At 34.0% G+C, this 13,232-nt stretch overlaps 1 protein-coding gene across 1 annotated transcript in view; it reads left to right on the top strand.

Moving 5' to 3' along the window:
* The window catches only part of MYBL1 (MYB proto-oncogene like 1), a 36,567-nt gene extending 26,544 nt beyond the window's left edge, over window positions 1-10,023 (top strand). Inside the window, exons 10-16 of the mRNA XM_008706740.2 lie at window positions 387-755; window positions 2,664-2,806; window positions 3,356-3,470; window positions 7,077-7,193; window positions 7,287-7,391; window positions 7,838-8,017; window positions 9,332-10,023. Coding sequence (XP_008704962.1) covers window positions 387-755; window positions 2,664-2,806; window positions 3,356-3,470; window positions 7,077-7,193; window positions 7,287-7,391; window positions 7,838-8,017; window positions 9,332-9,460 — 1,158 coding nt within the window. The 3' untranslated portion in view covers window positions 9,461-10,023. The remainder of the gene's footprint in view (window positions 1-386; window positions 756-2,663; window positions 2,807-3,355; window positions 3,471-7,076; window positions 7,194-7,286; window positions 7,392-7,837; window positions 8,018-9,331) is intronic.
* Window positions 10,024-13,232: the final 3,209 nt, after the last annotated feature.

Genomic DNA, 13,232 nt, shown 5'->3' with positions numbered 1-13,232 from the left:
TTATCAAATTATGTAGAATTTGATAGTATTTTTCTAATGTGGAATAGAGCGTGAAGTTTTATGAAGAATTGTATTCTTTGATAATAACTTAAAATAATTTGTCCTTTTTACTTAAAATACTTTGACAGTAAGCTTCAGCTACTGAATTAGATGAAATATTATTTCAGAATGTTCCAAATTGGAGTTGTAGTAAAACTGTAATCTGTTCCTCTCAAATGGTCTTTCTTAAAAAAAAAAAGAAAGAAAAAAAAAGAAAAAGATGAACAAGAAAAGCCTATTTCTCCTAAGAAAAATGAGTAAATTTGTGAAAGTCATCTTTGTGTGTTCGATATCACATTTAACTAGTTTAAAGCATTAGCTTTAGTTAAGGATTTATTTTATTGCAGGATCCTGTAGCATGGAGTGATGTTACCAGTTTTGATCTTTCTGATGCTGCTGCTTCTCCTGTCAAGTCCACCCCAGTCAAACTAATGAGAATTCAACACAATGAAGGAGCCATGGAATGTCAATTTAATGTCAGCCTTGTACTTGAAGGGAAAAAAAACAGTTGTAATGGTACAGACAGTGAGGCTGTTCCTGTAACATCCCCAAATGTGGCCAAGTTTAGCACTCCACCAACCATACTCAGAAAGAAGAGAAGAATGCGAGTGGGTCAGTCTCCCAGCAGCGAACATAGCGATGGCTCTTTCAATGATGGCGGTAATACAGCACTAAAACACACACCGGTGAAAACACTACCATTTTCTCCTTCACAGGTAGGAGGATTGTTTTGTTTGTTTCCAAATGTTGGTGAGCTCAATTACATTAGATCCTTAATATCCTTACTATTGTTTGTTGCTTTGATAACACATAAAAATGAATAAAGTATTTAAATGTATACGTGAGAGTGCTAAGCTCTGGTCGATCAGAAGCTATCTCATGATGTGTAGTAGTTGCGTTATAGTATCTTAAAATATTTAGAGCTAAACGGGATGTTTAGGTGAGTAGTTCTACATCTTTATAGGACTCATCAGGAAATAGACCCATAAAGGTAAAATGGTTTGCCCACAGTTATCTAATGGCAGAGTTGAGACTGAGATCCAGTTTCCTGATTAACCATTCAAAAGATACTATGTTTATATCCACAGACAACTGCTCACTGTAAGAATTTCATGTGTCTGAAGGTTTTCTAAGGATGTCAGGAATAGATACCCACTTTCTTATGGAGTTATATCCCGGGGCAGCAGATATTTACAAGAGATACAGGACAAACTGTATCTGTTATTTTATGATACTGTCTTTCTTAATGAATACTGTGTTCCAGGCTGTATGCTAAACACTGTTCTTACAGCATCTCAGTTAATCGTCTTCCAAAAAACCTTAGGAATTAGGTGGAACAAATTCAGAAGTTAAGCAATTTGTCCACAGTCAGTTAGTAAGAGAATGGAGCTGATGTTTGCTGAAAGTGTCTTGGTAGAGGTTAAAAAGTTTCATGAAAGAAGAAATTTAATGGTCAAATAAACTTGGAAGATGCTGGGATATTATTGGAGTCGTATTTTGATGCTGGGAAGTTAGGAGAATCTGACAGTATATAAGCACTGTGTTCTCTGGAAATTACTCCCCCTGTGCTTCAGGGGGTGCCATTTACACTACAGTTTGAGTAGTTGCGTTTTCCAGTACCACCCCAGCTCTCAGAGTTGCAGAACATCCTGAGGAAGGTGAAACTGGGTTGGGCACACTAGCAACTTTCTATTTTTGGAGTTTTGAACACTAGCAATTTTTGTCGAAATATAAATCCTAAGGTGGAAAGTGGCTGAGAAGGTTGAGGCATGATAATAAAGACCTTGTATCCCATAGTAAAGAGCTTGAATTTTATCCTATAATTGATGGGCACCCCTGCAGGGTTTTGAGAGGGTTTGACTACTAATCTTAGGGTTAAGTGTATGGCAGATATTAGGAGTTGGGAGTGATAGAGCTAGAATTCATTCCAGTTATAAGTAGCCTTAAAGTAATTTCCACTTCTTCCTATCACTTCTATTCTGTTGGCTACAAAAACCAATCAGTATTTCATGACTATATGTAAGTTAAGATTCAGTGAGTAAATTGTGTTGTTTGGAAAATGGATTCTTGATACCAATGCTGGCTGCTCCAAGGTTCTGAGCTGTATTCTAGGTAGGCAAATTTTTTAGACAGCTGTATTATCAGCAAAGCATTATTATTATTTTCAGAATTCAAAGAATTCTCATAGAAAAGGGTATCTAAGATTGTGTATTAATAAAATAATAAAACTTTTTTTCCAGTTACAGTGTTGTATGAAACTGTTAAACTTAACATAGCAGCTATTAATGGTTTCCATAGATTTCTATTTGATAATATACTGTTATAAAATTGTTTTACTGTGTTTTGTAACTTTCAGATATTTGTTAAACAACTATTTCTTCAATGCCTGTTACATGCTAAACACTTAAAAGAGCTGGGGAGGCAATGATGAACAACATTAAAATTCCTGCCCTCATGGAGCTTAATTTTCATGGAATGAAGTGTAAATGAAATATTGATAATTCTTTTCTAAAAGGAATGGAGAAATATTTTACATTTGAAAATATCTTTGAAAATCCTATCCATTTAATATTTGTGTAAGGATTTTAACATTCTAGAAATTGTCTTTAAATGCTCTTTTTTAGTTTTTCAACACATGCCCTGGAAATGAACAAATTAATATAGAAAATCCTTCATTTACATCAACCCCTATTTGTGGGCAGAAAGTTCTCATTACAACTCCTCTTCACAAGGAAACAACCCCCAAAGATCAAAAGGAAAATGTAGGGTAAGTAGGTATTAAATAATTGTGTGAGAGAAAGTGGAAAGCACAATTTTAAAAATAGATTAATGGGGTGCTTGACTGGCTCAGTCAGTGGAACATGAGACTTTTGATCTCGGGGTTGTCACTAAGAGACCCACGTTGGGCATAGAGCTTACTTTAAAAAATAGTAATAAAAATGATCTTGTTTTAAAAAAAATAGCTTTTTGTCCATTTACTCTAATCCCTATTCATAGAGGACTTAGAATTGAAAAAAAAAAAATCATAACCTCATGTTTCATTCCTACTGACTAAAAACCAGCTAAGTGTAATGGAAAACTTTGATATGAAGCAAAATAACATTTTCAGTGCTTTTTTCTACATTTGTCTTTTTCTATTTTAAGATGATTAATTGGATAAGAATTAGTTTAGGCAGGCATACTTTAAAATAGTCGTGGAATGTTTAACACATGTGTAAGCAAGAAAAATTTAATGTATGCTTTTATCATGGGTTTGCCTTCCTTAACTTATGAATTAGATTTTGACTATAATACAAATATCTAAATGATTGGTTAGGTTTAGAACACCTACTATTAGAAGATCTATATTGGGTACCACACCAAGAACTCCTACACCTTTTAAGAATGCGCTTGCTGCTCAGGAGAAAAAATACGGACCTCTTAAAATAGTGGTATGTATACTCTCTATTTTTAAGAAATATCCTAATTTTAATAAAAAAGTTTTTTGATTTTTATCTTTGATTTTTTATATTTTGAAAAGATGTTCACTGAAATTGATAAAATTTTATTTCTTGATTTATAAATTTGAATTTGTTATGTGAATCCTTTTCCTTACTTGTAAATAAACCTTTTCTTGGGTTGTTTTGAATTCATACTTTTTTTATATTATGTCATGTAGAGAAAGCAGATAAAGCATCAGTTGAACCCTTTTCTTAATATTAAAATCCACCTTTTAGTAGTTTCTGTGGCAGATACCTGCATTAGAATAAAGTAATTTTAATATTTTGATACACATAATCGGTCATAAGTATTATTAGAAAAGTGCTTATCAGGATACCTTTTTAAGGTTCAGTTTACTCTTCTATTCAATGGAGATTGTAAAACACATCCCAGAGGGTTATTTCTGGAGATAAAAACAATAGTAGAAATAAAGGGGTTGGTGCTAAGTTTCAAGTAGTGTGTTCTTAGTTGCTGCTATGATTAATCGTGGTAGCAATAGTAGTTCATAAATGGAGGTGGGGAGTGTTACCTGTGCTTTCAGATATACAGTCAACTTTGAAATATGTTAGATGAACTATGGGCATTCTAATGCTAGGCAGATACAGATTTCTGACAAGTTAGGTTCATTAGAAATAATATATTTTTAAAATATTGGTCACTTCTAGGGGAGTTTAGTTATGTTCCATTTTTAGTCATATTTTGAGTAGATCCATTAATTCTAGTTTACTTGATTTAATCAGTTTTCTACTAAAAGGAATGTCACACCCTTAGATCTTCTCTTTTTCCTCTTTTTAAAATATTGGTTTAGAGGTTACATAGTAGGATTGATGAAATTTTTTTGTCCTCTAGCTCCTTAGACTGCTGTGAACAATTATATTCTATTTAGCTGTCTGGACTTTTATTTGTGCATAGACACATAACAAAAGTGAGATCATACTTTATGTACTATCTTGTAACCTTTTTAAAAATTTAATGTGTATATATGTATCTCATAATTTTTAATATTTGTGTAATATTCCATTGAATGGAATTAACTGATTAGATTAATCTGTTTCAATGTTTTACTATTCATTTTAAAATGCATCATTAATTCAACAAGTATTGATTGAGTGTCTAATAGATGCCAGGCACTGGGCTAGGCTTTGGGGATGAACCTGTCAGGTATGTTGTCTGCCTTCATAGGAGTGTGTAGCCTAATTGGAAGTTAGACAAATAAACAATGATTTGAAGGCATTTGAGAATTCTACAGTGCCGCAGGGTCACTTGTTCAGCATATAAATTGAATAAAAATTGTTACCTTAATAATAGTGCTTGAGAAATTAGGTTTTTTTGTTGTTTTGTTTTTTAACTTGACAGAGAGGGAGACAGCCAGCGAGAGAGGGAACACAAGCAGGGGGAGTGGGAGAGGAAGAGGCAGGCTCCCAGCAGAGGAGCCTGATGTGGGGCTCGGTCCCAGAACACCGGGATCACGCCCTGAGCCGAAGGCAGACGCTTAACAACTGAGCCACCCAGGCGCCCTGAGAAATTAGGTTTTAAGTGACCTGAAGTCCCTGTCAGTTTGTTCTCATTTGGGAAGAATTTATCCATTGCCAAAACAGATCATTTTCTTTTTTTTTTTTTTTTAAAGATTTTATTTATTTATGTGACAGAGAGACAGCCAGCGAGAGAGGGAACACAGCAGGGGAGTGGGAGAGGAAGAAGCAGGCTCCCAGCGGAGGAGCCCGATGTGGGACTCGATCCCGGAACGCTGGGATCACGTCCTGAGCCGAAGGCAGACGCTTAACGACTGCGCTACCCAGGCGCCCCAAAACAGATAATTTTCAACAGCAATTTAAGATGAAAAGAACATAATGATTTAGTAATTACAATTTCTAAAATATCCATATGCTCATATAATTTCAAAAATATCCATATGCTCATACATTTGTTTGCAGCAAGCTGACTTTTCGTTCCTTCTGTTCCTTCTCTAGTTATTATTTACTGAGTACCTACTATATGCTAATCATTTAGTTTTCTAATGTGTCCTACTATGAGTCACATGCACTTCTTAGAGGCAGTTCTGGAATTTTAATCTGGTATACCTTAAGTATCTGTTGCTTTCTTAATAAACATTGATTCTTCTAATATTTGCTGAAAATCACTCAAAAGACTAAAAACTCTGGAAGTCCTTTAAATATAAATCTAAATTTTGGTAGTACCAAACTGAAAAGTATTAAATATAGTAGTTCTTTGTCACATTAGGACAATTAAGAGAATAATTCTTGGTAGTGAATGAATTCATCTGTGTCTTAGGCACTTCTCTAGGACATTTGTATTCTCATGAGGGAAAAACAAATCATAGATATTTTAAAAAAGAGTACCTAATCTATGTTCTTTGTGAAATATAATCCTTAAAACAAAAGCTCTTGGAGCATTACACAGAAATACTGACATAATTCCTGCATGTCTCAGGCTGTAGATGAGAGCACTTTTAAAATTCTATTTCCATTCTTAAAGTTTTTCTAAGTGCTGTGAAATCTCATTTATATATGAATGTTATTCTCCCTAGTTTTGTTGACTGGGAATATAAGCTGTGGTCATTCTGTGCTGTCAGTTAGTTCTTTATTTAGTGGTGCTTTGATTACTTTCTTTTTTTTTTTTAAAGCAGATCTTGGTTATGGTAGGTGGTGTTTGATATAATTAAAAACATTTTTCCTGGGGGTGCCTGGATAGCTGAGTCATTTGGGCATCCAACTCTTGATTTCAGCTCAGGTCATAATTTCAGGATCATGAGATTGAACCCCAAGTGGGGTCTGCACTGGGCATGAAGCCTGCTTAAGGTTCTCTCTCCCACTCCCTATGCTCCCTATGCTCTTTCTAAAACAAACAGACCATTTTTTTCTGACTTACATGGTAGGCTTTAGCTATTTGATAGGAAGCTAGGTAAATAATATTTTGAGATTATTTCACTATTCAGCCCACACTCAAGTTTCTTTCCAATACACATATAGACACATACACACACCACTTCTCAAACACTGTCTCAGCTCTAAGTTTGAGGCTTGTTGTACAGAGATAATACACAAAGATGAAAAAGATGTGCTCACTGCTCTTAAGTAGTTCGCACATTTAGTGGCAAGAGAAACGTGTTAACCAATAATTACATACTATATAATAACTACAATAAAAGTAGAATAAGGAGAACTAGTGTAGTACCAATTTGTTCTGTATTTCTTATTTTTCCAATTTTATATAAAAATATTTGGGAAATAATCTGTTATCTGTATAATTCTGAGGCTCCTGATTGAAGTGGGAGCTACAGTAGGTTCCCCAGAAGGAGGAAGCCTAGTGGGAAGCCTAGAATGAACAAAGTGCCACACTTCATTCAGTGCTTGCAATGTGCAGTATTATTTTTGCCATAAAACTGATTAGTTAATTCATTCAACTTAGGTATCTATAGGAACTGGGAGAAAATTATGCCAATAATGAAAAAAGTGTAAAAGATGGGTTTCTATATATGGGGGAGAAAGGGAATTGCTATAAAAGACTCTTCAGTAACCCTTTTAAAAACAATTTAGTCACAGCCACTTGCCTTCTTGGAAGAAGATATTCGGGAAGTTTTAAAAGAAGAAACTGGAACAGATATATTCCTCAAAGAGGAAGATGAACCTGCTTACAAAAGCTGCAAACAGGAGGTAATCTTTTAGTAGTATTGTTAATAAAAGTCTTCATTTTAAAAATAAAAGTGACTTTACCCTGATGTTTCTATTGTAAATTATTCATTCTAGCATACAGCTTCTGTAAAGAAAGTCAGAAAATCACTAGTCCTAGATAATTGGGAAAAAGAAGAGCCAGGTACTCAACTATTGACTGAAGACATTTCAGACATGCAGGTTTGTAAAGAATTTTGTTATTATTGTTGTTAAGATGGTTGCTTTAAGTCCTGGTTCTTGTTTCTGACTCATTGTGTGGTTAGTTCATTAGAGATTCATAGAGAGTTTCCTTTAGTATTTATTTTGCTTACTTCAGAAAGAAACTATTAACAGTAGAGAATATTTTATTTTCTTCCTTGCTTTTTATATTTGTTTTGTTTTGAGAGGAGTTTGCTCTCTTATGTATGATGTCAAAAAATGGTAGTTCTCAAAACTTTAAATTTCAATATTAATCTTTGGTTAATTTCTGAAATATTTAATTTTACTACATTACTAGAAATTTCGTTGGAGCCAAAAGCTTTCTTGGAGGGAAATGAACAGGGCTTCCACCACCACTTACTCAGTAGTCCCTCTATTTGTCTCCATTTTTGAATTAGTTATTTTCCTCTTTCTTTTTTCTCTCTTAGTCAGAAAATATATTTACAACATCTTTATTAATGATACCATTATTGGAAATACATGACAATAGGTGCAACTTGACTCCTGAAAAACAAGATATAAATTCAACCAACAAAACATATACACTTAATAAAAAGAAACCAAACCCTAACACTCCTAAAGTTGTCACATTGGAAAAGAACCTTCAGGTATGAATTTATAAGTTTCTTTTAGTGATTTTTGTTGTTGTTTACTCAGTTATCACTTTGGACTTACTGATCACAAATTATACCTTTTCTTTTTAGATTCAAAACTGACTATAACAGTAACTAAACAACATTCACCATTATTTTGTCACTCAAACTAAATTTGGGTTTTTGAGAGACTCATTCATCAGGGCACATATAAATTAAACAATTGAAGTTGTAGCCAGAGTCTCTTCTGGCAATTTCTTAAGCACGATTTCATTTTTTAAACGAAAGATATCTAAGTCTCCTTCTGGTATCTCTTCTATAACAAATATGTGTAGCCCTAATTGCTGTCTTGAAAGGGTAAGTGGTTGGAAGCAGTTTCAGCTTGATTTTGTTGGTATAATTGTTTCCAGTGAACTTTTTGGCTCAGAAGTTTTAAAACAAAATTCTTTTTTCTGTTGCTATGCAGCCACTATGTCCCTGTAAATGAAGGCTGGAAAATTTTTTACTATGTTATCTTAAGAATTCAACCCAGCTAGTTTGAGAGTTCATTGAGGAAGAAGTTTTCTTCTTTATACCACAGCGACTGCAGCACTAGCATTCCTGACATTTAAGCAGTCCTTGAAAACATCTTTGGCAGTCAGATATGGCCACCTCATCTCTGTCCTTAGCTGCTGCCCTTCAAAGAGCCATGTAGCACATTCTCTTAATCCGCTTTAAATGGTTTGATTTCCCAGTGTTTAACACAGAACTTTTCAGGAAAATATATTACATAGCAGGTCATACCTATAATGTAGTAATCTTTATAATAAGGGAAGAAAACCAATGAAGCAAACACAAGCTTGACCTTGTGTTATGAATATATTTCCTAATTTGCAAAACATAAAGCATTCTTGGCTCATTTTTTGACATTACATCCTCTCTTTAAATTTTTTGCAAAATTTTGAAGCAATAAAGACTGACATTTCTTTCTGTGTTAAGACTGATTTGAATGGGGGGGGGTTCTGGGTAGAAAACTTTTAAACTTCACAGGTCTATACACAATATAGATAGTTAAAAAAGATGAACCTTAAAAAGTAAATTAATTAATTAAAATTAAAAATTAAAAAAAGATGGACTTAAAAAAATTGACCATAAATATTTCAGTATGTATTTTTAAAACATTGTTTAATAAAAAGAATCTCAATGCCATTATCAAGACATGTTTACAGTGATTATCATTAAATATCCAATCGGTTGAAATAATTGACTTTTAAAAGTGTAGTTAATTGTAAAGTGAAATGGATAGTTATTTTAGTAATCTTCACATCACTATTAATATTTCCTTCATAGTCAAATTGTGAATGGGAAACAGTGGTTTATGGGAAGACGGAAGACCAACTTATCATGACTGAACAAGCAAGAAGATATTTGAGCACTTACACAGCTACCAGCAGCACTTCAAGAGCTCTCATACTGTAATTGTTATTAAAATTGATGAAATGCCCCACTCTTACTGTAATCTATACTAAATTAGGTTGCAATGAAATTTTTGTCAATTAATTGTTTTTTAAAGTTTTAATACAGCCCTAAGACGGTTTGCATCTTTTTTCATATTGGGCAGGCAGGAAGGCCAGCCATTTAAGTAAGGGGTCGGTAATTTCATAGTTAATTTTTTAAGAGATGAGATTTTTAAAAATTGTTTTTAAAGAACAAGAGGGGAAAACCGTATTAGAATGTTATGGATATCCTAAAAGTAAATTCTCACTTATTTTCTTCAGAAGATATATGTTGCTACTCTCTTGATGCTGCAGTTTTGTTACAGATAGGTTTATGAGTATGTATTATTTCTGTAATTAGTCTATGTATGGGAAGCACACATGGTTTTATGAAGTACTTTTGCCTACGTGCTGATTTACTTAGGCTACCATTTACAAAGAAATACAGTGGAAAGAAATTGAAAAGAAGGAGAGAAAGTTGCACTACTAATTTTTGGTATTTTTCAAAAACAATAAAATTAACTACAGTGTTAAATGTATTTATTTGAGCATAGTACTAAAAACAAAAAGCATTGAAAAAGGTTTTTTTCCTTATTAGTAAAGAGTCAGTATTTTCTTCATAAATCTCAGAAGAGCTGAGAGTTTTGTTGAATGTATTGTACAGTATGTAGGAGGAGCAGGAAGACTTTGTAAATTGGAAAGAAGTCTTTTTATAATTTATTTTCATTTTTAAAGCTTAAATGTAGATATTTATACCTATACAGGGTGTCTAGAAGCCAGTGTTGTTTCCTGTTATTTACAGCTAACATGAAGAACAATTTCGATGTTTAAGTATGAAATATGAAACAGTAGTAAGTTATAGCTGCAAAGAATACAGTATCTATACTGTGTGTCACATCTACCTAAATATTGCACTATGCCCTTTAAATCATGTTGGTTATAAAGTAGTTCTAAAAATGTACTAAATAATAATTTAATATTTTCTTTTTAAATTATATGGGGGGTCATATAAATTAATCTGGTGATTTGTATATGTGTTTGGAATTTTTGCATTTTGTTTAAACAAATAATATGGTACTTTGGTCCCTAAAAACAGTCTGCACTTAGAAGTTTATTGTATTTACTCAGTGTTTCAGAAGTAGAGAACATTATCTTTTATTTATAAAAATATTCTGTCCTTTTATAAATGTTTTGTGTTTCTCTACAGGTTACAACAGTTGCTTCAGTTGCCTGTTTTAGGTGTTTGCACTTATTTTATTTCTTTTTGAAAGAATGTCTTTATTTGCTTTTGTGTAGAGATTTTATGTACTTTTTTTTGAGACATATAATGGTGTGCTGTCAACTTAAACACTGACAGGCAAATAGAATTGTACACTGTAGTTGTAATTATTTATAATTGACACACTCTCTCCCTCTCCACTCCTGAAGTATGCTGCTATAGAAAATAGCAGAATCGGCTTGCTGCTATGAGAGAAGGAAAGAGCCACCACCACTTGCACTGTGTGAAAAGGTAAAAAGCAAATGATGGCAAGTTCTCAAGTTAACTTAATGGAATCAACCATTACCAGGCAAATCCTTGCAAATGCCAAAATACTATGCCTTAAAACAAAGACAGCTTAAGATTTTCTGATGTTTTTATGTTACTAGAAATGGTAATACTAAGTATTTTAATGCCTAGCTCTTGAACAGTAGACCTAAAAGGGTTTTAAGCTATTTAAATCCACTTGCTCATTTTTGCATATGATATGTAGTGAGAAGTGAAGAAAATGTATGGTACCAAGATTATGCCTTGTTGATAACAAATAGATGAACCAATTTGAATCTTCTTAGAGTGTTTGTTAAGTCTGTTGATTGCTTCGTAATTAGTGAACTTCTCACAGAAATATCACTTTATAAAACCAATGATTGTAGCAAAATCATACTGGATCATTTCAATTTCAGTTACTTTGAACTAATAGCACATAATGGTTTTTGTTTGTTTGTTTGTTTTAATGTAGCCCATAGCCCTTAGCTGGTTTTGATGTACATAGTTTCCAGTCACCAAAGTATATCTTGGAAGAGCTATATTTTTTTAAAGCATAATTTTTCTTGAGCATTAAATTATCCCAAGTGTAATATATTGCAGATAAGCCTTCGCTTATTGGACATAGTACATATTTGGGTTGGTATTGGTTGAATCCTTTAGTTAACTGCTTTGTTGCTTTTTGCAAGAAGATTTTTAATCTTAAACATGTCAGGCATCTTAAGTCACCTTTATACTGTTGTGTTCAGTTGAATTTCTTTCAGTATATTATAAAAATGCCAGACATACATGTAGCAGCCATACTTGCATGGAAACTGACTACACATATATAATACTGCATTTTGTTGTAAGGTTTTCACATTAATACAGCCATTACCCTGACTAAATTGAGTTTTTTGATGTATGGGAAAACTTTCCATTGTAAGAGAATCTTGCATACAATTTTGACTCTTAACATCCATAATAAAGCATCTGTGTACAAGCTGACTTGGCATTCCTCATTTCACTTTGGTTTTGTGTTTTATGGTATTGATTGAACCCTTAAGGACTTAACCCAACATTCTGTTCTTAGACTTTTTTTTCTCCTTTAGTACTACCTATACAGGTGATTTATCTGTTAACACAACTTGACCCCTTATCAAGAAGTGGAAATATTGGGGCGCCTGGGTGGCACAGCGGTTAAGCGTCTGCCTTCGGCTCAGGGCGTGATCCTGGCGTTATGGGATCGAGCCCCACATCGGACTCCTCTGCTATGAGCCTGCTTCTTCCTCTCCCACTCCTCCTGCTTGTGTTCCCTCTCTCGCTGGCTTCTCTATCTCTGTCAAATAAATAAATAAAATCTTAAAAAAAAAAAAAGTGGAAATATTTACACAGTCTCTTTCAGAGCCATATTTTCAACTGCTTTTAGATATTTCTGTATGACTCTTCTGTTAACACCTTAAATGAAACATGTTCTCTTTTCCCCAACTTGGACCTACCCTTCCTTTTTTTCTCTCTCTTAGTGGTGTTGCCTACCCTTCCATCACCCACTGAGAAACCTGCATCCCTCGCCTCCCCACATTGAAATCCGTTGTAAATTCTCTGCCTAGGGGTCCCTGGGTGGCTCAGTGGGTTAAGCATCCTGTTCTTGATCTTGGCTCAGGTCATGACCTCAGGGTCACGAGATGGAGCCCTGTGTTGGGCTCCACGCTCAGCACAGAGTCTGCTCGAGAGTCTCAGTCTGCCCCTCCCTGCTCTCTCTCTAAAAGTAAATAAAATCTTCAAAAACAAAATTCTCAGCCTGCCTAAGGCCATTGCTCTAATTCTATTCCTTCATCTCTTACTCGGGTTGTTGCACTAATTACTCTGATTTCCATTCTATAGAAATATGAAGAGATTGTGCCAGTGACATCAGGGGGTCACCTGCAAGGCCAAATGGTCACCCATTCAAGTCTGTGCAGTAGTATATTGCCTCAGTGAATTTGTGACCATCTAGAATTTACCTTTAGCTTTCTAGGCTTAGAAATCTGATGAATTAACCCACCAGAAGTGAGTTTACCCTTCAATAGAATGCTTACCTCAAATGTGCAAGACTGATACATGAAACTAACAATCTATTAATTTACAGTGTGAAATACAACTGCTAAGGAGACGAGGTTCATTCTCTTCTGTGAAAGCATAAGGCAACACATAAAAATCGCACGGATCTGATCACATCTCTTCTGTTAAAAGATCTTCCATAGTTGTCTGTTAC

The sequence above is a fragment of the Ursus maritimus genome, unplaced genomic scaffold (assembly GCF_017311325.1).
Source record: "Ursus maritimus isolate PB19 unplaced genomic scaffold, ASM1731132v1 scaffold_9, whole genome shotgun sequence".
Taxonomy (NCBI): Eukaryota; Metazoa; Chordata; class Mammalia; order Carnivora; family Ursidae; genus Ursus; species Ursus maritimus.
Note: the sequence above shows the minus strand (reverse complement) of the source record. Positions and strands in the feature narration are given on the sequence as shown.